General features: G+C 29.7%; 1 protein-coding gene across 2 annotated transcripts; it reads left to right on the forward strand.

Moving 5' to 3' along the window:
- The first annotated feature begins 1,295 nt into the window (after window positions 1-1,295).
- On the forward strand, window positions 1,296-7,164 carry Arf51F (ADP-ribosylation factor 6). 2 transcript variants are annotated; one of them, XM_011506741.1, is made up of 5 exons: window positions 1,296-1,412; window positions 3,515-3,627; window positions 4,386-4,489; window positions 4,658-4,856; window positions 6,664-7,164. In XM_011506741.1, the coding sequence occupies exons 2-5, from the start codon at window positions 3,546-3,548 to the stop codon at window positions 6,804-6,806; spliced, it is 528 nt and encodes a 175-aa protein (XP_011505043.1). In that variant the 5' UTR covers window positions 1,296-1,412; window positions 3,515-3,545; the 3' UTR covers window positions 6,807-7,164. The 2 variants fall into 2 exon arrangements, with proteins under 2 accessions (XP_011505043.1, XP_011505044.1); XM_011506742.1 differs by lacking the exon at window positions 1,296-1,412 and adding an exon at window positions 1,891-2,397.
- Window positions 7,165-24,968: the final 17,804 nt, after the last annotated feature.

Genomic DNA, 24,968 nt, shown 5'->3' on the forward strand with positions numbered 1-24,968 from the left:
TTGACTTTTATGCTCAAATGCGATACAAGTGATTTTTAAGTAAAAAGTTAAGGGATTCGATGTGCTAGGAGGTAATGAAATGGATGTAAAGCTAAGATAAAACAGAAAATTTTTTTATTGTATAAAATTGGAATTGAACTTGAGCCAAATACGATTTATCGTACGCGTCAAAATGCATGGATTGCTGCATTAGATAAGGAATGCATCGTTACACAAGAGATACACAGATAGATAGATGAATAGATAATGGGTAAGTTAGTTGATGGGCGCTAGAGGGGGAGGGGCATAGTGAGCAAATGAGAGAGTGAGTGAAGCGACGTGGCGAGCGGGGGTAAGGTGGGGATAAGAAGTGGGTGAGCGGCGGGTGGGGCGTGATGGGGTGAAGAGGTGGGTGGGTGGGTGAGGGGGAGGGGTGATATGAAAATTTGTAAGCGAAAAAGCAATGGCCATAATGAGACGCCGAAGGACGATAATTACAGCAACGTACGGTAAGGGACAGTCAATTTACCCGAGAACCGTTACGCAGCCCGTTTGCCCATTTGCTGCTCGTCGAGTCGACGACGAGCAGACGAGCGAGCAGAGTGTGCACCTTTTTCTCCTTCTCTCTTTACCGTCGCGGGTCATTGTCATTTGTCATAGGCCTCTCTGGCCTCCACTTGGTATTCGCAATCCCTCCATCGCGTGAGAGGTGGCTGATTCGTTTTGAAAGAAATCATCAGTCTCGCAGGAGGGCCCGCGGCGTCGCCCTATCAGCGCTCGGCGGAGGAACGTCGCCGGCAGTCGAGCGACAGTAGTGCAGAGCAGCGGGTAGCGTTAACGAGGCCCGTTATGATAATCGCCGGTGGCAGAGCGACCGAATCCCCGATTCCCCGCCGCATCCTTGGTCAAGTCGTGTAAGCGCGAGCAGTGGCTATCGCCGTCGCCGTCACCGCTGAACGAGCGTGGACTCGTGTCTCGTGTCTCATCCTCGCGTCTCTTTCCTCTCTCTCCTCCTCCTCCTCCTTCTCCTCTATCTCATCCTCCTCCACCACCTCCTCGTTATCTCGGCCCTCTACTCCGTGCGCGGGGTCTATGTTTTGCCTCACAGAGGCGCCGACGCGAAACAACCGAAAAGCCATTAGCTGCGGTGGTTGTAGCAGCAGTTGTAGCGGCAGTTGCAACGGCAGCCAGTTGGGAACATCGAGGAGACGAGCGACGACAACGACAACGACGACGACGACGACGACGACGACGACGACGACGACGACAACAACAACAACAACAACGATGATGATGACAATGCCGATGACGATGACGATGACGGTGATGATAATAATGATGTTGATGACGACGACGACGACGATGTGTTGTGATGTGCAGTGCCGCCGATGATAAATCGTTATTACACGGCCGCGCCTCGTCCATGTTATTTGGTGAGTTGTGTCGTGGCTCGACGTAAAGAGAACCCCGGAGGATGGAAGGGCGAGTACCGAGATCGCACGTTTGCTCATCTGTGTGCGTGCGCGTGTGAGTGCGCAAGTGGCTCTCGTTCCCTCCCGCGAGCTGTCTCGTCCGCGGATTTCACGTTTCAAGAGCGAAGCAGCGCAAGCTGGGGGAAAGAAGCCCACTTTATCGAATAAAATGCGTCGTCACCTTTCTCGTTCCACCGAGCAAACGGAAAAAAAGACTGAGGATTGCGCGGATGGCTGATGAAGGTCCGTGAGGCGGACGTCGCGCACACGCGTCCACATACATTTCTAACGTGCATATATAGACTTAGTGGGACGGTGCGCCATGCTGATTCTCTCTCTCTCTCTCTCTCTCTCTCTCTCTCTCTCTCTCTCTCTCTCTCTCTCGCACATTGACACGAGCAGGAAGTATTGTATGTCCAACGATTTTTTTTTTTTACCTCTGCGCCTCAGAATGCGAGCGCCGTGACGTTTAGCTTTTAATTTCTTTGGCACGCTCTTCCAAATTCACTTTCCTTTAATTCGCGTCGCGTGTCACCGTGTATGTTTGCACTCGTACGTACAGCCGCGCCCAAATAGCTAAGCTGTTTTGTCTTTCACCGAATCGTCTTCGTGTGGGGAAAAAAAAATGAAAGAGAGAGAGGGAACGACGTACCGCGCAAGCTACTTAACCTTCTTGCCGGGCGAAATATTTGCTCGGAACTCGGAACACTTCGGTTCTTCTTTCTCAATTTTTTTGCGGTTACCCCTTCCACGTTGTCTTTATATCGATGGTTGACTCTTAGCCTTTAAAAATGTATTATCATTATAATGGGTGACGGCTTGACGTAAACAATACGAGTATTCACTCGCTTTCGCTAAATTTTCGTAGTAGTTCTGTATGAAAATTTCACTATAACCTCAATCCAAAGTGAGAGGGAGTGTCAGAAAAAAAGTGCCAATGTAAAAAGTATGTCATCATCGTTTATCTTTCTCGGATATGTATATAATTTTATTTGATATTGTTTGTTGCATTTAAACGACATAAGCTCCGTAAGTCATAAGGAATTTCTACCGACTCTCTTATGCTTGTAAACAGGATGTGACATCTATTAAGAATCCACACCCACTTGTAAAATCAATTGTGCATTAAGTCAAGTCGGCCTTTATATTCTGTTTCTTCTTTCTGTGTCGATTACATACGTAGTCTCGCCATTTATACCTAGTGCATATCAGAAATTCCTTGGTATGGGTGTCATAGATCCATGTTCAATGCAGCACAATAAATGACTTTTTTTATCGGCTTGATAGAAATAGTTTACGGCACCTGTTGCATTTTTACACAGTGACTATTTAACGGTAGGATAAGAAAAGGTAATATTGGTGAATAAACTAATGGAAATCTTTATTTAAAAATATGTATGTGCATATAGAACCTTTTTTTTTATTCTACTGAATCATTCTCAAGATTTTTCCTTCATCTTTTTTTTATACAGTAATTTAGCCAATTTATTACTGAATTTTTTGATAATATCTTATCAAGTCTTATCGTATCTATCTAATACAAATTATATATTTTTGTACGATAAATAAAGGATTATATGTTATTACTATTGCTTTTTTAAATTATCGAAGCAGCAACAGCAGTAGCCGTATGATATAAAATAAAATATTTATTATCGCTGTGGTATTTGAAAAAATTCAATTAATCATTTTTGTCCAAATTGTTGCAATTATTACAAGGACATAGATAAATGATAAACATAATTTATTACAAGTTTAGTTTCATTGTATTATCTTTGATTATTGGTATGTTAGATAAATTCTTTGTTGTAAAAGATCTTTAAAGTATGATAATTTTTTATTCCCAATAATATTAAATTGCTTAATATATAGTAAATCTAATTTAATATTTATACATAAACAATATTTACTTATACAATTTTATTGCTTGGACATTATTTGTTGATACAATAAGCCACAAAGAATAATCTTTTGAAAAAAACAAAACCTATATTTCCCCTGTTGATAGATAAATCAATCATACAATCAAGCATTAACGATTAAGTTTTACAATATTGATTTAGGTGCCAGCTGTGTAGGAAGTCTGCCATTAGGATGGGCAAGCTCTTGTCAAAGATCTTTGGCAACAAGGAAATGCGCATTCTCATGCTGGGCTTGGATGCAGCCGGCAAAACCAGTATCCTTTTAATATTTTAACAATGTCTGAAATTACTGTCTACTTATAACAAAAATAGCCTAAATATTTGCTTCTATTCTTTATATAAGTAAAATTATAAAAATGTACTGATGTTATGAGGAGTATTTTATTTTAATTACACAACATGTAAATAAGTATGATTAGTTTTTTAAAATAGTTAAATTTTTTTTTCATGAAACTTGGGTTCCTTCTAAAGATATGTTCCTATAAAATTTTTCTTATGAGCAAGAAGTAAAATATTCCAAACACTGATATTGTAGAACAAACATATTTATTCTAGATAATAATCAAGTTTGAAACAGAATTTGTGAAAGGAAAATTATTGTTCAAAGGCATTTGTTTTATTTATCTATTTTTGTTGCAGAAAATGTATCAATTTATTATTTAAGCTACTTATGCCATAATTTAGTATAAGAAATAATTTAGATTTATCAGATGTGACAGCTATTTTTAGTTTTTTCTAAACGACCGGTTAACTGGTCTGATAATGTGGATTTATCATTACTCCTACATACTCACATTGACAACATTGATAATTATATTTTGAGTGGAGGCAGATTGATTAAAATGAAGACATAGTATAGGAGAGTTTAAAAAATTACAAATAAATTAATCTATATACTAGAAATAATTTTAACATTGATAAAAAAATGGCTGATATTTATTTTTTTTTTTTTTTTATTTTTTTTCTTTTTATGAAACAAATAAAAATATTATTCCTTATTAAAATGTAATAGCTATTTTGTATAAACTTAAATTAGGACAGTCAGTGACGACTATACCAACCGTAGGATTTAATGTGGAAACAGTCACGTATAAAAATGTTAAATTCAATGTGTGGGTAAGTGTATTTGATATTATATATTCTATCATTTTAAAAGAAAAGTATTATTACTTTTTTTAATCAGAAATTGAAGAATTTCGTTAACTTATTTGATAGACTACTGATAATTATTGGATTTCAATCTAATTAATGTATTATCTAAAATTATTTTTATTATTTGTTTAGGATGTAGGAGGACAAGATAAAATACGTCCATTATGGCGTCATTATTATACAGGAACACAAGGATTAATTTTTGTTGTCGATTGTGCAGATAGAGATCGAATTGATGAAGCTCGACAGGAATTACATAGAATTATAAATGACAGAGAAATGCGAGATGCCATTATCCTTATTTTTGCCAATAAGCAGGATCTTCCAGATGGTAAATAGCATCTTCTCACTATCATTAATAAAATTTTTGCTACTTTAATAAACATTTAATAAATATTTTTATAAAGTATTTAATGCGCACTTAATTAGGTGAGAAAAGATTATCGTGATATAATTGAAAATATAATTATTAAATGTTGAATTATAAATATTTTGAAATAGTTTGAAAACTATACAGATATTAGCTTTACAATTTATTTTAATTTTTATATATATGTATATTTATGAATATTTATTTATATATACTCCTTTACTACCAATGTAAATTACTTCATAAGCCACATTAATTTATATATTAACATAGAGTTAGTTTAATTAGAAATTAGTAAAAACTAAAATAAAATTTTTTAAATATACTCGGAAGGATTTATTGTAACTACTCCATCATCTTAATATATTGAAAAATTTTCATTAAGATTAATAGACATTTATATACAATTATTATTTATCCAATTACTTGAATATAATTATAATTACTTATACTATTGAATTGTATTTAATTCTTAATAAATAGTAAGCAGTTATTCAGATTTATATAATGTCATTTATCCAATACATAATCAATATTCGCAATGGGCATAACATAAAGTATATAAAAATATTCATAAAATACAAACATTTCGTTGTACAATATATTAATGTAAAATATTTGCAATTTTATTTGCAATTGAATATAAACAATATACTATAAATATGATTTTTTAAGTATAAATATAAAAAAATGTTAATATGGTGATGAATAGTTGGCTTTAGATTAGAAATAAAAAATATATAATTTACATACTAAAATTGAAATTATTAATTTTTTTAAATTGACTTAAATTGACTATGATTAAGTTTTTCTTTTAGTATTTCTATATTTCAATTAATCATTTAGTTCAGCTTTAATGAATTTAATAAAAATAATCATTATAATTCAACTCACTTTTTATTAAAAGAATTGAACGTTATTAAGATCATAAATTTACTCATATATATTACGTATAATTGTTATTAAAATTGCACTGACTTCTTACAAATTCTGTGATGTAATGTAATTTAAGTGCATTAATAAATATATATATTTCGGTCTAAAATTAATTTCAATTAAATTATTACCCACTATATGAATGTTTCAAATATTGACGTTAATAACATTTAATTACTGTGATGAAAAATTGTATTAATCAAAAATAGTATTTTAAAATTATTTAAAATAAGTTTTTTTTTTTTTTAAATTACACCATAAACGAGTCGCAAATGGTTTGACATTTATATCAACTTACTTAATATTATTAAGATATCGACTTTACGCTCAGTAAACAATTACTAATTGTTTGTAAATACTTTACATAACATTTTCGATTTTTTTAATTTAAATAACTTTGTATTTTAATTATTTTTTGCATAGAAAAGAAGCACGCGATGAAAAATTTCAATATGCTTGTGCGTTACTATTATTATTATTATTATTATTATTATTATTATTATTATTATTATTAGTTTTTATTCTTTTTATTATGCAGTCTTTTTACTTTTTGCGTCAGTTTTCCAAATATAGCAATATTGAAAATAACTCGACGAAAATGTCTATACTTTGCTCTGAAGCTATTTAAGTATTTTTAATTCTTCAAAAGATATTAAAGTAAATAGTAAATAAAATTGTGTCATGATATCATTAGCGATTGAAAATTAAGTTAAAACATTCGCTTAGCACATACATCGATGGAGAAAATAATTAAAAGTCTTGAATTGAATAACCATAAGCAATATTATAATTATACAAGAAATTAAAATTTCTTCACCCTTATGGTTTATAGCTATGAAACCGCACGAGATCCAGGAGAAGCTCGGACTGACGCGAATACGAGATAGAAATTGGTACGTGCAACCTTCTTGTGCCACAACGGGAGATGGACTTTACGAAGGCCTCACGTGGCTGACCAGTAATCATAAGTTATGAGCAAGTGGTTGAACCTCTGTCACCACTTCATAAAACAATTCCATTATAGTGCCGCAAGATATGTGTATAAAAACGAAGTCGCGTGTGCCTATATGAGAATATGGAAAATAAAACAATTCGTTGAAATTCCTTCTACAGAATGGAAAAAACATACATAAAAAAGAAAAGAATTATGAATAATAGCACAATGGATAAGTGATGGTTAAATAAGGTATATAAAATAGTTATGTCGTCGATTTTTCATAGTTACAAATGGAAGTAGTTGTTAACTTTGGTAAAAGGGTTCATTTTGATCGGTTAATTACTCAGAAAATAAATTGATAGGGAGACGAATACTGTAAAAAAAAAAAATAAAATAAAAAAAAATAAAAAAATAACAAAAAAAGGAAAAATGAAAAAAAAACCACGAAAGAACAAATGGAAGCTTGTAAATTCGTTGTAGTTTGCAGCGCACGTGTGTGTAAATGAATCGGTAAATACGACTGTGCGCGCGAGGGATGAAGAAAGAATGAAAGAATGCAAGAATGAGTAAGTGAACATGTATGTATATTATGTATATCCTTCGCTCCCTTGTAAAGTTCCCAATACATTTTGAGTGTTCATAATAATCTCGTAATAAAGTGGGAAGAAGCGGTAGCGTGAAGTTTAAACATCCGGTGTAACGGTGTAATTCTGCTTTTAATTTTTGTACATGCCTTTGTTTTTTTTTTTTTTTTTTTAATTTTTACCACGTCTTGATGATTGAACGCATCAACTGGTTAAGATACAGATGTGTGATTGCGAAATACAAATTTTAGATAAAAATTCGTGACGATATTTTATCGAACACTTCCTTCCATGTACGTGTTGTAAAAGCAAGAAAATTAAAGCAGACCATATACTGGAAACTAGAGATTATTTTTATGTGTCATTTATCCGAAGGAAGAAAATGCTTGGATAGAAATATGAGCATTTGTTAAAAGGAAGATGTATAAAAATTATTTGTTTCGTAGTAACTAAGGATTATTATTTACATATCTCTAGCTGCCTTCAAGCTTAAATTTCGTAAAGTAGAAGTTGAAATTTCAAATTTTAACTATTTTGATTAGATCTAAAATTCAGAAAATTAACATCTAAAATTGTAACTAAATAATCGTGAAATTTTTTGGTTTTTTATTGTAAATATTATTAATTTGTATTTTAAGGTGCGTAAAAAAAATTTTCAAATTTTAGATCTATCATAAAAAATAGACGAAATTCAAGGTGAAATTTCATTAATTTAAAAATAGATAAAATAAATTTTGATGAGAATTTGAAATTTCAATTTTTTTGACTTTTTTTTTGTTTTTGTTTTTGTTTTTGTTTTTGTCAAATTTAAACTCGAAGACTATTTCAGAGAGACCAAGAGCGATTATAAAGAGAGAGAGAGAGAGAGAGAGAGAGAGAAAGAAAGAGAGAGAGAGAGAGAGAGAAAATATATATGCAAGCTAAATAATGGGCTATAGTAATAATTATGAGTAACTATTGCAAAGGGGCTTATTTTATTTATTTTTCATTAATAACAACATTACTAGCTCATGATACCAATCGCAATTTTGCGCGTCAGGTGAACTGATGAATAATCATAGGTATATTTAAGTTTAGTTTCATTCTCCCGTGAAATACTCGTCTCAAGTCTTCTTCGCTAGTTGAGAATAATAAAGAAATTAATATTTAATCGAAGACTTTTCTCTCTAACGAGATGCTGCGCCGAGTGTTAATTTTAACGAAAAAAAAAAATAAAATATATATATATATATATATATATATATATATATATATAATATGAATAAACCGAAACTAATCTATATCTATTTAAACGCCAAAAGGAGTTACACTTATTTAATAAATTTTAGATTTTCTGTGACTGTCACTTTTCTTATTTCATGCATATAATCTGTTACGTACAGACCAGTGTTCAACACTTACCGCCAAGGGGGTAAATATAGTTTAATGTAAAAGATTTATACTATTTTTGTTTAATAAAAGAAATATATAATAATAAAGTAGTAGGTTTATGGTATAGAAATTGCAATTTTACATGTTTTATAAAGAAAAGTTTTATTAATTCATTTGATATCTAATAGATTAATATTTTTATTATTTTCAATGATTATTTATATCATTTACAAATACTGCAGGATTAATTGATCGAAGGCGTTAAATAAATAAATCTTGACCTTATTTGTAAAATACTTATAAATATATATTTCAATGCCAGAAATTTTATTATTTTTTACAAAAAGATTTGAATGAACTGTATGTATCCCCTTTGAAAAAGTTCATTATTTCATTTATTCAGTTACATTCCACGAACGCAACGAGTCGGAACGATTTTCTAACGTAATCATGCGCGTTTGATATTTAATTACATTAGAAAAAGAGAAATTATAAAACATAGAATTTCTGATTTTTTATTTGAACTGATTAAATTCTATTTACATTGTTTTCTTCTTTTTTTTTCTTTTTTTTTTATGAAATTATTAAAAAAAAGAAAATAAAATTAGATTTAATGAATTCTCTTTTTCTTACAAATTATGTGTATTTTATAAATATTGTACAACCATATGAATTATAACCAGATTATCGTACTATGTGTTGACGTTTTGTTTAAACAAAAAAAAAAAAAACAATTTAATCAAATTGTCAAAGGCACAAAAATCGAAAATCATTCAATGAATAATTTATTTCCTTTTCTTATTGTGAAAAAGGAGATAAAGCGATTGATAAAATAAATGATTGTTTATCATTAAAACTGCACTAACGTTTTCTGTAATTATGGAAATAGAAAAAAATACACAAGAACTTATTCTGTACTTAACTTTTATACATAAAAAAAAAAAAAGAAAACAAAATAATTTCGACTAAACTTTGTATGTGAAATTATGTAAAATATAATAAAAATAAAGTATGTGCAATTTTTTGTGTATAAAAGTCATGAACATTTCTTGTGTGTTTAATAAATTTTTATCACACCTGCTCATTCTATTTTTATATCTTGAGTAATTTAGAGTAAAACAATTTGAATTTCGTTCGAGTATATAGAGTACTATATTTATCATTTTCAATTTTACATGAAGTTTGCAATAGATATATTATAAAACTGTATTTAAACACTTAAAAATTAATTTAATAATGTATTGTAACTTATTTGAAATAATGAGTAAATATTGTTTTATTCTGAACCATATACGATAAAGATTAAATTCATAAATCTCAATAATTGTAGTAGAAATGAATAATTTTATGTAATTAATGAACATAAATTTTGTATCAATGATTATGAGTAATAGTTAATATATATATATATATATATATATATAATTCACGATATTATCGTCGCAATTTAATGTCAAAATCATTAATATTATAAAATAATTTTATAAATTCATTGAAAAATATTGATTTAAATCTATCCATTTTAATCAAATGCTTGATTGAAATATTTTTCACAGTAGCACAAAATTTACTATATTATTTTCAATAGCAGAATCTGAATGTACAATGGCAAACGATAACACTTGAAGAATTAATCCTCTGAAAGCAAAAGTTTCTTTGTAAATAAAATTAAATTTACAACTGAAAGAAATAAAATGAAAGATTAAGTGTTTTTTGTACGTAATAAAATATTAATCTTAAAGAAATGAGCATTTTTAGATATTGCAATAAAATATAATTTATTTAAAAATTTAATATATACAGAATTATTTATTATTTTCATTTATATCGTAATATCTCCATTTGAAACGTCATGCGCTTCTTTCATTGTTATGTAGGAGTATACAAATTTATTTCATCGAAATAATAGCGAAAGGATAAATTAACACATGATAATATTAAATAATACAATTTATGTTAATTGTATTTGGTTTGGTTCATATTGAGAAAATATTTCTCAAAATTTTATACTCGGTGTATATGTCACATATATATATATCTACATTATATTTCTTATTTACTCATTAATTTAATAATATTACAAATAATGTTCCATATTCTATTACGTTATAAATTACTATTTTAATGAAATTCTAAATATTATTTATTAGACAAAATTATTCTTTAATGCCAAACATCCATTATGATTATTTTTTAAAAATTCTTTTTAAATGGCGCTAGTAAAGACTTAACTGTACCTGTATTTATATAATCAAAATGGGTTTGTAAATAACTAGGTGAAAAGAATTATTAATTCAATAATACACTGATAAAAGTTTAAATATATGAAAATAAAAAAAAAGTATTCCTTATAATGAAAAGTTACGATAGGATAATTCTATTACCAACTTGAAAAAGAAATTTTCTTGTTTATGATTAAATAAAGTTCTGACACTCATTAAAAGTTACTTAAATGCATTTTATTTATTTCAGGAAACATACAACTTACACATATTCAACGATGAAGTAAAAAATTACAAATGAATAAATGCAAAACTTTTTATAAAATACAGTGTAAAGTAACAAGAAACATACAAGTAAAAATTACAATATATTTCTTTTATTATTATTAACTTTTGATAATATCAAAATTGTTTTCATTAATTTTTATTCAAAACAAAATAAACAAACAAAAAAAATTATCTGCGGGTCCAACTTTTTAATATATTAAAAATAACTCATATTTTATGTTATACTGTATATTATAAAAAATATTGATTTTCCTTTATATACCAATTTCAACGAACAGTACATTAATGAGGGTAAAAGATTATAATTTTTATGCAAAAAAAGTATAATGAAACAATTTTTTTTAAAGACAAGCTATTACGTAAATTCTATAATATTAATAATTTTATGAATTTATAAATAAACTCGTATTATATTGATACTTTGTATTAAATTCCTTTTTTTAATATGTGGTTTCGTGTTATTAAAGAATTCCTAATTAAATAAATAGATTGTTGAGGATGAAAAACAGCTTATTCGCTTATTTAACAATCAAGTTAATCGATCTATTAAAAAATTCTCTCGATTTATACTTTCACGTTTGTTATATCTAAGCAACAAAAACAATCGGTAGATCAATTTTGTAAAATGTCAAATTAATGTCTTGCTTATGGTTTAAAAACTATATCCTATTGATTTAAATACAGATGTACGTACACGCATACTTATAATTTTTAATTGTAAAAAACTTGGATGAAAATTAAAAAAAAAAGAATGCAATATTAGCATTGAAAAAATAATTGTAAATTAATTGAAAAATAAATACACTTTATAATCATGTATTTAATATTAGCTAAAAACTACATACGAACAATTTCTTTTTACTCTTTTATAAAAGTTTTTGTCCTTTTTTGTTAATGGTTTTATCTTTGAGAATGCCTTTAAATGAATTCCCGTGAATATTAACTATTGTTTAAATAACGGTTGTTATAAGTTAGAAAATTTTTGTAATGTAATAGAAAATCTTTTCTATATATTTATAATATTTTTATGTTAACATTTTCCTTGAAGGATTAATAGGATTTATTAGCACGGGGATATTAATTTACAAATAATATATTTTTATTTAAAAAGATTAAACGTGACTCTAAATTATAACTTCTATTATGAATTTGTCGTCAATTTTCATAATTAACATCATTAATCCTCTCTATTTATTTTTCTATTTGTAATGTAAAAATATTTTTTTAATATAAAGCTGGCAATCCGATGGCATTAATTATAATAAAAATTGTCGGTAACTTGTTAGACTTTAGAATTTAATTTAACATTAAAAGTAGTTGAAGCTTAAATATACATTAAGTATTTTAGAATAGATACTTGTGAAAGGTTATTGAACAGTGATGTTATTATCCTTAGATTATATATAATTTATAGATTAACGTAATTAATCATGTATTAGCTTTATTTTACAAATAAAAAACCCTGAATAAAAATTTGAATTTTCGACTTCAAATTCTCCCACACAATGTATTTAGAAGAGAAAAAAAAAATTTATATTCGTTTTTATTTTCATCTAACCGAATATAGAAATATTTACTTTATTTTATAAATAGAATTAATAGATTATTTCACGGATTCACAATTCTAAAAATTAAAAAAAAATTTTGCATTACGTTTACATTAATATACAATTGTTGAACACGGGTATTTTTATAGAAACACAAGTATAATAAGCAACTAAAGTAGGAAAATGAAACTTTTCGATAAATATTCATTAAAAATGCTTGGACTTGAAGATGTACGATTATAGATTAAGTATGAAAGTATAGAAGTGAACTTATATGTAACATGGACCGAATGGACCGAGCCTTCATTGCATATAATTTACTCGAAGCTCGAATAATCAGTAACTCGACTTTCCACCATCATTCCGGAAAGAAAGAAAATTTTAATAATTCTTGAATACTTCGCTCAAAGGGAATGCGTAGGATTAATAATCAGTGCACGAACAATCGTCAAATAATGCATTCGGCCAACTTTAATAATCCGCGCTTCTTATTTGCCTTAATAGTAAATGCAAAGCAAACCATAATTTTGCAATCTACGGCGATTTTTTTTTTTCTTTTTCCTTTCTTGCGGCCGATTAATACGACGAGGCTATAAAGGAGAGACGGCGTTCGTCGTGGCACGTAAGCACAAACGGGAACGCACGTGCTTATTTTTCCTGAAATGGAGAGACCGAAGGAAAGTGCGATTCTGTTACGACGTTCCATTCCGAATGCTCCCTTTCTCTTCCGAATCAGTTTTCAAGTTTTTTCCTTTATTTTTATTCCTACTGTTATTTTGCCTAAAGCTTATTGTTCGTTTTTGCAATGAGGGAATGAAGTAGTTAGAGAGTAATGGTTTAGTCACCAAATGCGTAATTCTATTTTTTTTTTTTTTTTTTTTTTTTTTTTTTTTTTTTTTTTTTTTGGGTGTTGGTTTTTTTTTTTTTTTTTGAAACTAGCGAAGATGTATAGGAATGTACACGCTCCGAGTGACCTTTTTGTGCCAATGTGGAATTTGCTTTTTCTTGATACAATGCTTAATCGTTCCTAGTTGGATTTCGCATTTCTAGTTAGATACATTAATTCAAGTAATCGGTATCTTGATATAACATCTGCATTCAATCACATGTATTTTAATTTAATTTTATAATAAAAATTCGTTGATTTTCTCTTTATAAATATGTGCCTTTGTATTTATGTGGAAAAGATACAAATAATATATATCGAAATACAGATAAGATTATATTACTTCACAGTGAAATAAATCGATTGTTTTTCCATCGTGCGTATTCAAATTCTTTCCAAGTTAAATAATTACTTAGTTAATAATTTCGTTAGATGGTACTGAGTTGCAGCATCGATATTACAAAATTCCTTTATGAAATTAACATCAATATTTATACAGTAATGACGATGAAATTACTCATAAATTATATAATTAATAATTGTTTAATTATATAGTTAAAATTTTTTTCGTAGTAATTTCTTCTATCGTTTCAATTCAAGGCTTTAGACAGTTTAGGTGACGAGTGTCGAGATAATACTTGATATTTTTTTTATCTAATTTCATTAGATAAAATCTTGATTAAATATAATACATTTTTTTTTTTATAACTACAAGTATATCTTTCGAAGCGTAGGAAATTTTCTAACACGAAACAAATAATTATTATTATATTACATTAAGACATATTAAACGTCCATTATTTTCAGATTGTAAGAATATAGAATTTCAATTATGGGCTAAAAGTGTAATTATTAAAATTGGTAAATACAATATTAAATTAAAGCCTACTTCGCTCCATTAATATCATTATGAATGACGCAAAAATACGTATGAAAGTAAAAATTGTGGAAAATATTTGAAAGCAAACAGTATTCGAATGATTTCTGTTGGAAATTATCCAATTGATTCTAATACACATTATCTTCCACGTAAAGAATGACTCTGAATTTGTCTTATCAAATAATAATTTCATTATTACATCGATCCACGCTTTATGTATTCGAGTATTTATATATTTATACATTTTTATAATTAGCGGCAGATGGCGTGATTCGTGTAAACAAATTTAACACAATCAAACAGTGCCTTTCTCTCTTACATAAAGTCATTTACATCTATCGGTACATAATATGAATTACAAAGTCAATGCATGAATTAAAAAATTTTAATCATTTTCAGTTAACAGAAAATTACCAACGATGATGACACGGAGAATGCTCTAGAATAAGCAATAACATTACTCGTTTTTATCCTAAATGAAACGCTATATAATCAATGTTCAGTATTTGTAGGGATTTTTTTGTTTTCACCTCGTAATATTTCAAGACATCTTAAGCTCATTGGCTAATCTGACGTCACTTTTTGCAAACATCTGCCAATATAAAGTCTATATAAAGTGCAAAGCAAATATGAATGCCACTATCTTATGATATTAATAAATAAAACATTTTATTCCCGATTTTACGGTCAATTTTTACTACGGTCTTTAAAAACTTTACTTTATTAATCGACTCGAGAGCCAATCCACCTCCTCCTCTTCCTCTTTATCACAAGATAATAAAATAAATATTTATGTTCGAGGAGGCGCTGTAAGTAGGTTACGGTTTATTGTGGACTCAACAAAATAAAACAAAAAACAACAAATAAAAAAAAACAAAAAAAAAAACAAAAAAAACATCGATACTCTGGATCGCTTAAAATTTAGTCTTGGTCCATGGCCCGATGAAAATCCCTAATAATGCGCAAGAGTCAGCGAGACGTGTTTTGTCAATGAACAGGAGCCGATCGTGTCGAATGAGATTGTCAAATGATGAAGAAGAGCGGCGTAAAAAGCCAGTCCAATAGCCCAGGGCGACCATGTCGCGGAGCTCTGGTGGTCGGCGTAGGATCGAAGGTACGCTACGCCCGTAAATGAAAATCCATCCTTGACCGGGAGCATCGTCGGAGAAGGAGGATAGTAGAGTGCGACGCGCGTCCCGCTCATGACAGCCTCAACGAGTCCCCTCGGTCGGTAAAATCCGATCGACCTTGAGCACCATCATAAGCGTCCCGTGCCGAAGTGCGCGTCGAGCTTGTTCGCACCTTCCTCGCGGCCCTTCTCCTTCGGCTGCATTCGAGGTGGCGGCGTGGAATGGACGGACAAAGGGACGGAGGGTGGATGCCGTGTCGGAGGTGGGGATGGTGACGGCGGCGTGCGAGTTGGGGGGCATGATGGGGGTGATTTGGGGTGGTATGGTGTGCGTGTGTGCGCGTGTGCGTGTGTGGTGGTGGGGGGGGGGGGGGGGGGGGAATTATTGAGAATAATGATTTTCAAAGATAAAACACTCAAAAGGAAAATCAATAACAGTCGTCGTCGCGCGGTCTCCCGACCTGCGCTCGGGGGCGAATGCATCTGGCAAACTCGGCTCGGCCTCGCGGCACTCGCGTGGGTGCGTGCGGGACCCTCGACTTCATCTACCGGAAATTCGAGCCAGCAGGGCTCGTCGGATAAAGAGCCGTCGACTGGTAATTGGTTGATTTCAGGTCGACTGTACAAGCCCGACCGTAGCGATAATGACTTGGGATGTCAAACCTTTTGCCTGCGCAGCTCTTATTTACATTTTCATGAGAATTGAAATTTACGGTGAAAATTCGATGGTACCTTACTACGGTTTTATAATCATTAAATCGTCATTTTTCGTTGAATTTTTAATAGTTTTAAATGGTATTTTAATAAAATAGGGAATTTTAATTTACGAAATACCTGTTAGTATTGTCGATTATTTAAAATAGCTGCCTAATATAATCTGACATTGAAGTTTAATAAATCCATGCATTACGAATTATTGACAATTCAATACAAATTGTAAAGCAATTTATATTAAATTTATAGGCGAAGATGTAATTCTATATATTATATGCAATTGACGTTAGAATGGAATTACTTAATAGTGATATTTTAGACTTTATTCGTTTATTTCAAAGCTCAGAAATTCTGTAATATACAACTTTATAGGGGAATAATAAAAAATAAAAAAAAATTGTACAATAAAATAATATTTACGATATTATAGTTTTGCAATATATTTAAGTAGTATATAAGCAGTATCTTGCGAAATATATGTTTTACAAGTTTTTTCATTTAAATGTACTTACAAAATAATATATATGGTGTTTGTCGGTGTAAATAGTTAGATTTAAAAGATCCAAGCATATCTATCAAAGCCGTAAAAATCATATTATCTTGAGAAACATTAATAAGCTCGAGAACAATAATTATCTAAATACGAAATCCAATCGATTGATTGACTTTACATTATATTTTATGACCTATGCACAATATCTTTAAGAACAATTTTTTTCAAAATGGCGACCGCGAATATTATTCGTTGTAAAACGACTTTTTCAATACGTTCACGGTAGCAGTATAAATCGTCATAAATAACTGATCGATACATTAGGCATAAATATGAAAAAATTTTCATTAATTTAAGAAGAAAAATACTAACCTTGTGCACAAATCTTTTTAATTTTTCTTTATCATTTTATTTCACTTTGCCGCCCTTTTCATTTCAAAATTATTCCAAATTTTAAAACTATTTAATAAATCATAAAATCCATACGTGCCAAACTAGAATATTTAGTTTTAAAGATATTGTCAAAATTTAAATTCTGCTATTAGCCGACATTAAAAATGTAGTTTTGAGAAATTCGCATTTAAAGTTTTAAGTATCCATACTTCTTAAATGCGACGCTTGGCTACGCGACTCCTCATAATAATCATTAAAATCTTTTTTCATAACGGAACCGCTTGCTGATTATTTTTTAATACCCGAAGATATTCAATCTGAATGAAAAAAAAAAAAAAAAAAAAAAAAACGATCTTGCCGAATGATCCAGCCTTTTAATAATTTACATTTAAAGCTAATTTAGCTTTGAAAGATCTCGCTATTCAATTTCTGCAGAAAAATTTATTATTCTAAATTCTTTATCAAACTACATTCATGGAATTTCATTATTGTTCGTCTCATTATTTCATAAGTTCGGAAATATTTGATTTCTGGTTTTTTTGAAGTCATTGACAATTATTAATTTGTTAATTGACAGACTTTGACTTGACAATGCTATTTAGCATTCGAATATTACTCTATGAATAATTATTTAAAAAAAAGATATTTAAAATCCAGTGAAAATTAAATAAAAATTTTGTATAAATCTCGAAGTATCTTCTTGTGATCCTGAAAAAAAAAAAAAAAATTTTACATTCCATTTTCAAATATGTAATATCATAACTTTGAACTAAACTTTTATGTAAATGAGTCTAATATTCCCGTTCGAAAGTTTTATCATATTATTTATTCAAAACTTTTGCTTACTTTTTTGAAACTTTGGAAATCTATATCGTGAAAAAGTATATATGGCCTTAACAATTTCAAGTTTTCTTCCATCATTTCAACCAATTCATGTTATTTTAATAAATTGAATTCCTTCTCTAGATTTATAAGACGATGCGTTAAAAAAATAATATAAGATTACTCGGGTAAAATAAAAGCAAAATGATTTCATCGACTAATAAACAAAATGTCATCATTATTTTTTCGCTTAATTTATAAAGCTAAATTTTCACTTCTTTGAGGCTAGATTGCCTTTCTCGGCCCTCAATATACTCATGCATATGTGTGTTCAGTGCCCAGTTGAATGGGAGAAAACGAGAAAATAGAGAAAAGTCGTTGGACAACTGCGTTTATTACCCCGCGAGTAGCGTGTGTAGCATTAGTTTTTTTTTTTTTTTTTTTTTTTTTTAAAGAAAAACAAGCAGTTCATCAGGCTTAACTGATTTACATTAAAAGTTTTCTCCTACCGAACACAAATATATATTTTCCTTCATACGTAATATAATAATTACGAAAGTGTCAAAGCTAAAAATTGATGCTTAAAAGCCTGTTTGAATAAATATTGGCCTTAAATACATTTAATTGTTCTCAATTTCAGAAATAAGCCACCATATACTTTAAAAGGTTAAATATAAGAATTTTTCGTAAATATTTTCATTATTATGTAAAATATTCAGTTCAAGAGGATATAGTTGAAATATGAATATCAGAAAGAATTGTTTCTTAATCGATTTCCAAAATCCTAATTTCAAGTTAGTTCATTACTATTCTCTCTTATCTTAGTTTCTGCTGCAAAATTTGACATTTGACTAAAATTTATATTTAAGATAAATTGAGCTTTTAAATTTTATATAACGAATGAAAGTTTTCCTTGCAAGTAGTTCGTTAATTTTTACACATAAAATTCGAATATTTTTAAAATATAAATATATGTATCATGAAAAAAGTATCATTGGGAAATATTATTTTCAACATTAAAACAATAAACTATTAATAATTTTTGTAATTTATAAAGTTGTAAGTATGATAATTAGAATGCATATATCATAATTTCTTAATAGAAGATTTTAGGCTGCAAAGGCAATTTTACTTTAAAAGTTTTTACCAAAAACAACTATTACTATAAATAATGTTAATTATGTTGAAACTTTTTTTTTTCATTACTTGTTTAAACAAAAGTCTTTCAAAACAAAAAATATATATTCGAATCGTATTGTTAAAAGCTGGTTAATAACGAGAATTAATTCAATTCTACCATGACAAATTGAAAAAAGAAAAAATGAATAAATTTTATACAACAAATTTTTCTATTTAAAACATTCCGTGAAATTTAATATAATAGAAATATACTAACGCTCTAATAATTTTGTAAGTCATAGTTCAATCTTCGTGACGCGTACATGAAAATTGAAAAATGTAAACACGAATTTCTATTACTTGAATAATTATTTTATTACAAATATATGGATGTACAGAGTGCAGTCTTGAAAACTATTAAATTTTACTACAAATGGCATAGAATTGAAAATGTCACGTATCGTTAGAGATGAAAATTTGAGAATAAAATTAATATCAATAATAATCAGAAATAAGATTAAAAATATATATGATATTTATAACGAATTATGATTTAGAAAGTTAAATTTTTAACACGTAAGAATATAATATTTTCTTATATTCTTAAAATAGTAAGTTTTTGATGAAATACTTTGAAAAATTCTCATTCTAATTTTTAAATATTAAAATTCGCGAAGACGTAAAAAGATTAAATAGAGTAGATGTTTATTGTTATATATGTTAATGGAAATTATAATTCAGTTTCTCGAATTTTGTTACATACGCATGCAACTTAATATTTTAAAAAAATTATTTAAAATTATTAAATCTTAGGAAACTATTTCAATTTGTTGTATTTAATTGTTTATTCTTACTTATTTTGTTTTCAATAGATTAATCAAATATATATATGTAACTGGATATTTATTAAATTTGAATTAAATCAACTTTCCAGACAATAGAAATACTAAATATTACTTCACAATGTCACATTATTATTTCGTAATAAATCATGAAAATAAGCTGCTCCGTGATTTAAAGATTGGATGGTAAAATTCTTTTATCATATACAATTTTTATACGGTAATATGCTATATTTAATTAATAAACTAATAATGACATAACTATTTGTTTTTGGGTTATTCATTAAGTGCAGCTTGATGAGTTATGCTTGATTCTAGAAAAGTATAAAGTAACAACACAATTAAAATGTTTCGATAATCTCTTGAGAATAATGTTTTTTTTTTTTTTTTTTTTTTTTTTTTAAGAAAATGTCCAATATATTTTACAATTATTAGAAATTAGATATATTTTTTTCAATTTAAAGAAAAAAAATGATAATTGCTAGCACAAAGAAATTTTTGTTGTTTCTTCTTCTTCTTCTTCTTCTTCTTATTATTATTATTATTATTATTATTATTATTAATACTACTACTACTACTACTACTACTAATATTACTACTATCATAGAAATATATTCTAAACTAATTTAATTGTAATTCAATAATTGTATAATTTCCAGAAATTAATTAACAAGAAAGTTAAATGACTGGCTATTGAAAAATTAATGAGATGATTCTATCAAACAGTTGATAATTGCTTAAATGTTAATATAATTATTACAAGCTCGTTTAATTTCTAATTAAAAAAAGTCTCTGAGAGCTATTAAAGTAAGCTCGATAAAAATACTCTGATTTAGAAAAAATTTGTTCATAATTCATATGGTAGTTGGAAATTCAAAAGCAATAGGCTCATATCACATTTTGGGGTAACAAAAGCTCCTTTGGCAAAGCATCATCACACTTGCCAGCTGAAAATTCATCAAATACACCAAATAAAACCTCGAAGAAAGAACTTTTCCATTCGGCTGCCGTTTTCGTAGTAGTCCACTATTCAAACTGCCAAGGGAGAGTATACTTTCATAAAAAAGAAAAGGCAAAAACGAAAATTCAATGTCGATTCGCGAGTGCGGATCCTGAAGTTGCAGACGACGACAAGAGCGAAATCACTCTTTTTCACTCGGGGAAAAATTTTCACGAGGCGCACAGGGAAAAATGAGCGAGTCGGAGAGAACAGGAGGGGAAAACCCGTTGGAACGAGCTATGTGAAAATTTTTCCGGGGACTACTTTCAATCTATTAACGCGCATACGAATCCCTCGGGGTCGCGGAAAAGAGGAAGGCAAAAGAAAAAGGAAGAGAGAGGGGGGATGGGGAGGAGGAGGAGGAGGAGTAGGAGGAGGAGTAGGAGGAGGAAGAGGGGGGAGGGGGGGGTAAACTAAGCGAAATCGCATACAAGCTCCTCGTCTCGTCGGCTCACAATTTTTGTTTTTTCTTTCTTTACCTTTCTTTTTTCTCGTACATGCCATTTCTACACTATTTTGAGAGGATCTTTTGGGAATTGACTTTCGACAGCTACTAACACGACTGACGAACAATATCGGCTTCCATGATTTGTTCTTGGTCATTATTATGATTCGATACAAATTTGCAATTTATCGATTACCAAAGCAAGTAGATGCTAGGATAATCGTGATAACTACAGGAAATGGAAAACTTCATCCGTTTTATGGCTACTGAATAATATTCCGTTTGAAATAACATTCCTATATTTTCCTACATTAACGTAAATTAATAGAATAATCGATTTAAAGAAACGCAAAAAAACCAACCTGCTGAGCCTCCTCCCCCTCCTTTATATATTTATACATATTTATTTTTAAGAGAATCTCCTAGTACTGCACGAGTGCAATTACATTAATAAATGAAAACTTTTTATACAGATCCTCCGTGCTCAAATAAGATGCGCATTGTACGTCTCTTAATATTCAAATGTTTATATTTCGCAGCGATCAAGATCCATGGCACGTGATAAGCTTAATATCAATAAAAAAATACTCATGCATGAAAAAGAAAATCGTATCTCATAGCAATGGAGGCTTCTTGCATCATTGAACGAAGGAGGCGAAGAAGCGGAAAAAAAAAGGGGGACCAAAGAGCGAGTCTCGTCAGAAGTTAATTCATGCACGTCCAGCAGCGTATAGGGGGCGAGAGCATTCGCCCTCTCTGTCGCGGCATTTTTCCAACGCGTATCCAGTGAAGGCAGTCCCTTGGAAAAACGGCGACGTCTGGTACGACGACGACGACGACGACGACGACGACGACGCTATTGTGAGTCGCCGAGAGAAAGCGTAACGCGCGCGCAATTCCGTGGCTTGGAAAATGGAAAGGGCTTGCGCGCCGAGATGCGTCTGTTTGATAAACGCCTGATTAGTGGCTGGGTTTGCTCGTTAAATGCTTGGCTTGCCTGAGACTCGGGAAGAAAGGGATTTGAAGTCTGACTTCAAATGATGATTAATAGTTTCATTTAAGCTTTTTATTAATGCTTTGGCGCTCTTCTAAATAAAATAATAGGCTTCTATGGATGTTGGGCTGCTTTGTGAGGTGGGACGAGGGTGGTAGGTTGGTTGGTTGGTTGGTTGGTTGGTTGCTGGATTTGAATGCCTCTCATGGGTGGAATGAAGTTAAAATTCAGCTCGGTAATTTTAATATAATTTTTTGCTTATGTCTATTTAAGTTCATGTAAGTGAGGTAAATATTTCAACTCGACTGTAAAGGCATTGAAAAGGATATGTTATATCTGCATATTGCAGCTTTGAAATGCGCCAAGTGAAATTAATCTGTATTTGGTAATACACAGTTCAATAACGAAATTATACACATTGTACATTTCATTCGATTAAAATGATGGAAATTCGTTTTGTTAATTAAGGCATGGAAAATGCATTTGTAGTCGATGAAAAATAATCTTATTAAATTACAGCATTCAACGATATGTGGCAAAATGTGCATTTAATATTATTGTTGATTATAATTTTTAATATTTCATTAAATAATAATCTATTTTATGCTCTCTATGGATTATTGAGTTCATTACTAAGCATTACAGATGAGCCACTAATAGTAGTTTTAACTATTTGTGTAAACTCTCATAAGTGTGCCGATATAATACTTTATATCTCTGTACATTATAGCTAACAAAATGAGTTAATTTGATAATAAATTTTCATAGCATAACGCCCTTTAATATTTCAAGTTAAATATTATGCGTAAAATAAAATATTTAAAGCACTGCTAAGCAATACTTGAGCAAATATAAAAATCGTTCATATTAACAAAATGAAGGTATTTAATGTTTACGTACACACGCAACTTTCGCACGACAATTATTTGCGAAGAAAAATCATTTTTGGCACAGTCTAATAATGCTCGTCCCACGTCTCTTTAACATTTCTATAAAATATTACAAAATTGTAAATATTTTTTTCAAATGCAAAAAATTCGTTTTTATATCTCGTCTGTTGAAGAGTCGCACTTTCATATGTTGGCGTTTTTCATGTATTTTTCTCATGCAGGATATGCGTCAACACTCTTGTGCGTCATTAATATGCGAGCAAAGCTGGAACGGATAACGAGAGAGAGAGAGAGAGAGATAGAGAGAGAGAGAGAGAGAGAGAGAGAGAAATAATGAGAAAATAAAAGTTTAAAACTCTTCTATTACATATTCTAATGATTTCACATGCCGTATTAATATAATTATGACCGTTATTTTCAGGATGAAATGAAGCATTAAGGAAGAAAGAAGAATAAAAGAAAATTTGATTTTCGGAATGAATATTGAAATATTGAATAGTGCACGTTAATTGCTCTTATCTTTATATTTTTTACAACGAGATTCACAACGCTCTATGATTATGATTTATATTAAAAAATATACAAATTCGTATTAGAAATAACTTTATAAGCACTTGTACACGTAGTATTTCTGTATGTTAATTATTAGGAAATGAAAATTTTACTTAAAAAATATTTCTATATTTTAGAATCTCGTCTACTTTTATTTCGATTGCACTTTTCAGAAGCAAATACGACAATAACATTATTAATATAATTATTTATCAAATATGGTTACTCGCTTGTAATCTACATACCATTGGGTCTTTAAAATTTAAATCTCATATTGTCAATTAAATGCAATTTGATTGCCTAATAATTAACAAAGATTAAAAAGGTATGTTAATAGAGATTTATCCTTAGCGATGACGTTTAGTAATTATTATTTTAATAATAAAATTCTATTTAAGCTTACAATTATTAATTAATGATTATCCTTTAAAGCGTTTTGCAATTAGTAGTATTGACATTATGTTAATTTTAGATATGTTTAATGTCAATTTGTAATTGGTAATAATTCGCTGCTGAAACTGACTCCTGTCAAAGGAAGTAACTTACATTATTTATTCACAAAATGATTAATATCAGAATATTGCGCAGTAAAACTTATCTATATCGTATATTAATTTTATGAAAAATGACAGCCGATATATAATTATGAAATTTATCGTTTCACAATTATTGCACTTCCATATCGAATGCTCGAATTATCTTTATTACAAATACATTTTCCATACCTCGGCAATTCAACGATTTTTAATTGTGCTCAACATAAGCAAATTGTACTTAAAGTCTTGAGTAATAAAATGTTGATCGCATACGCTCTTAATCGTTGACCTCGCGGGCTCGTGCTCCAGCTATTTTCAAACAAGCTGCGACAAGAAAAGAAAAGAAGAAATAAGACCTACGTTCTTCAAAGGTTTGAACTCCATTCAACTATGTGCGTACAAATACGCGCGCACGCGCGCGCGCACATAAAAGCCCAGGCTGCACTTTGCCTAAGTAAAATGTAGATACGGGTTTGTTCCATCCTTTCTCGAC

The sequence above is a fragment of the Ceratosolen solmsi genome, unplaced genomic scaffold (assembly GCF_000503995.2).
Source record: "Ceratosolen solmsi marchali unplaced genomic scaffold, CerSol_1.0 scaffold6, whole genome shotgun sequence".
Classification (NCBI taxonomy): domain Eukaryota; kingdom Metazoa; phylum Arthropoda; class Insecta; order Hymenoptera; family Agaonidae; genus Ceratosolen; species Ceratosolen solmsi.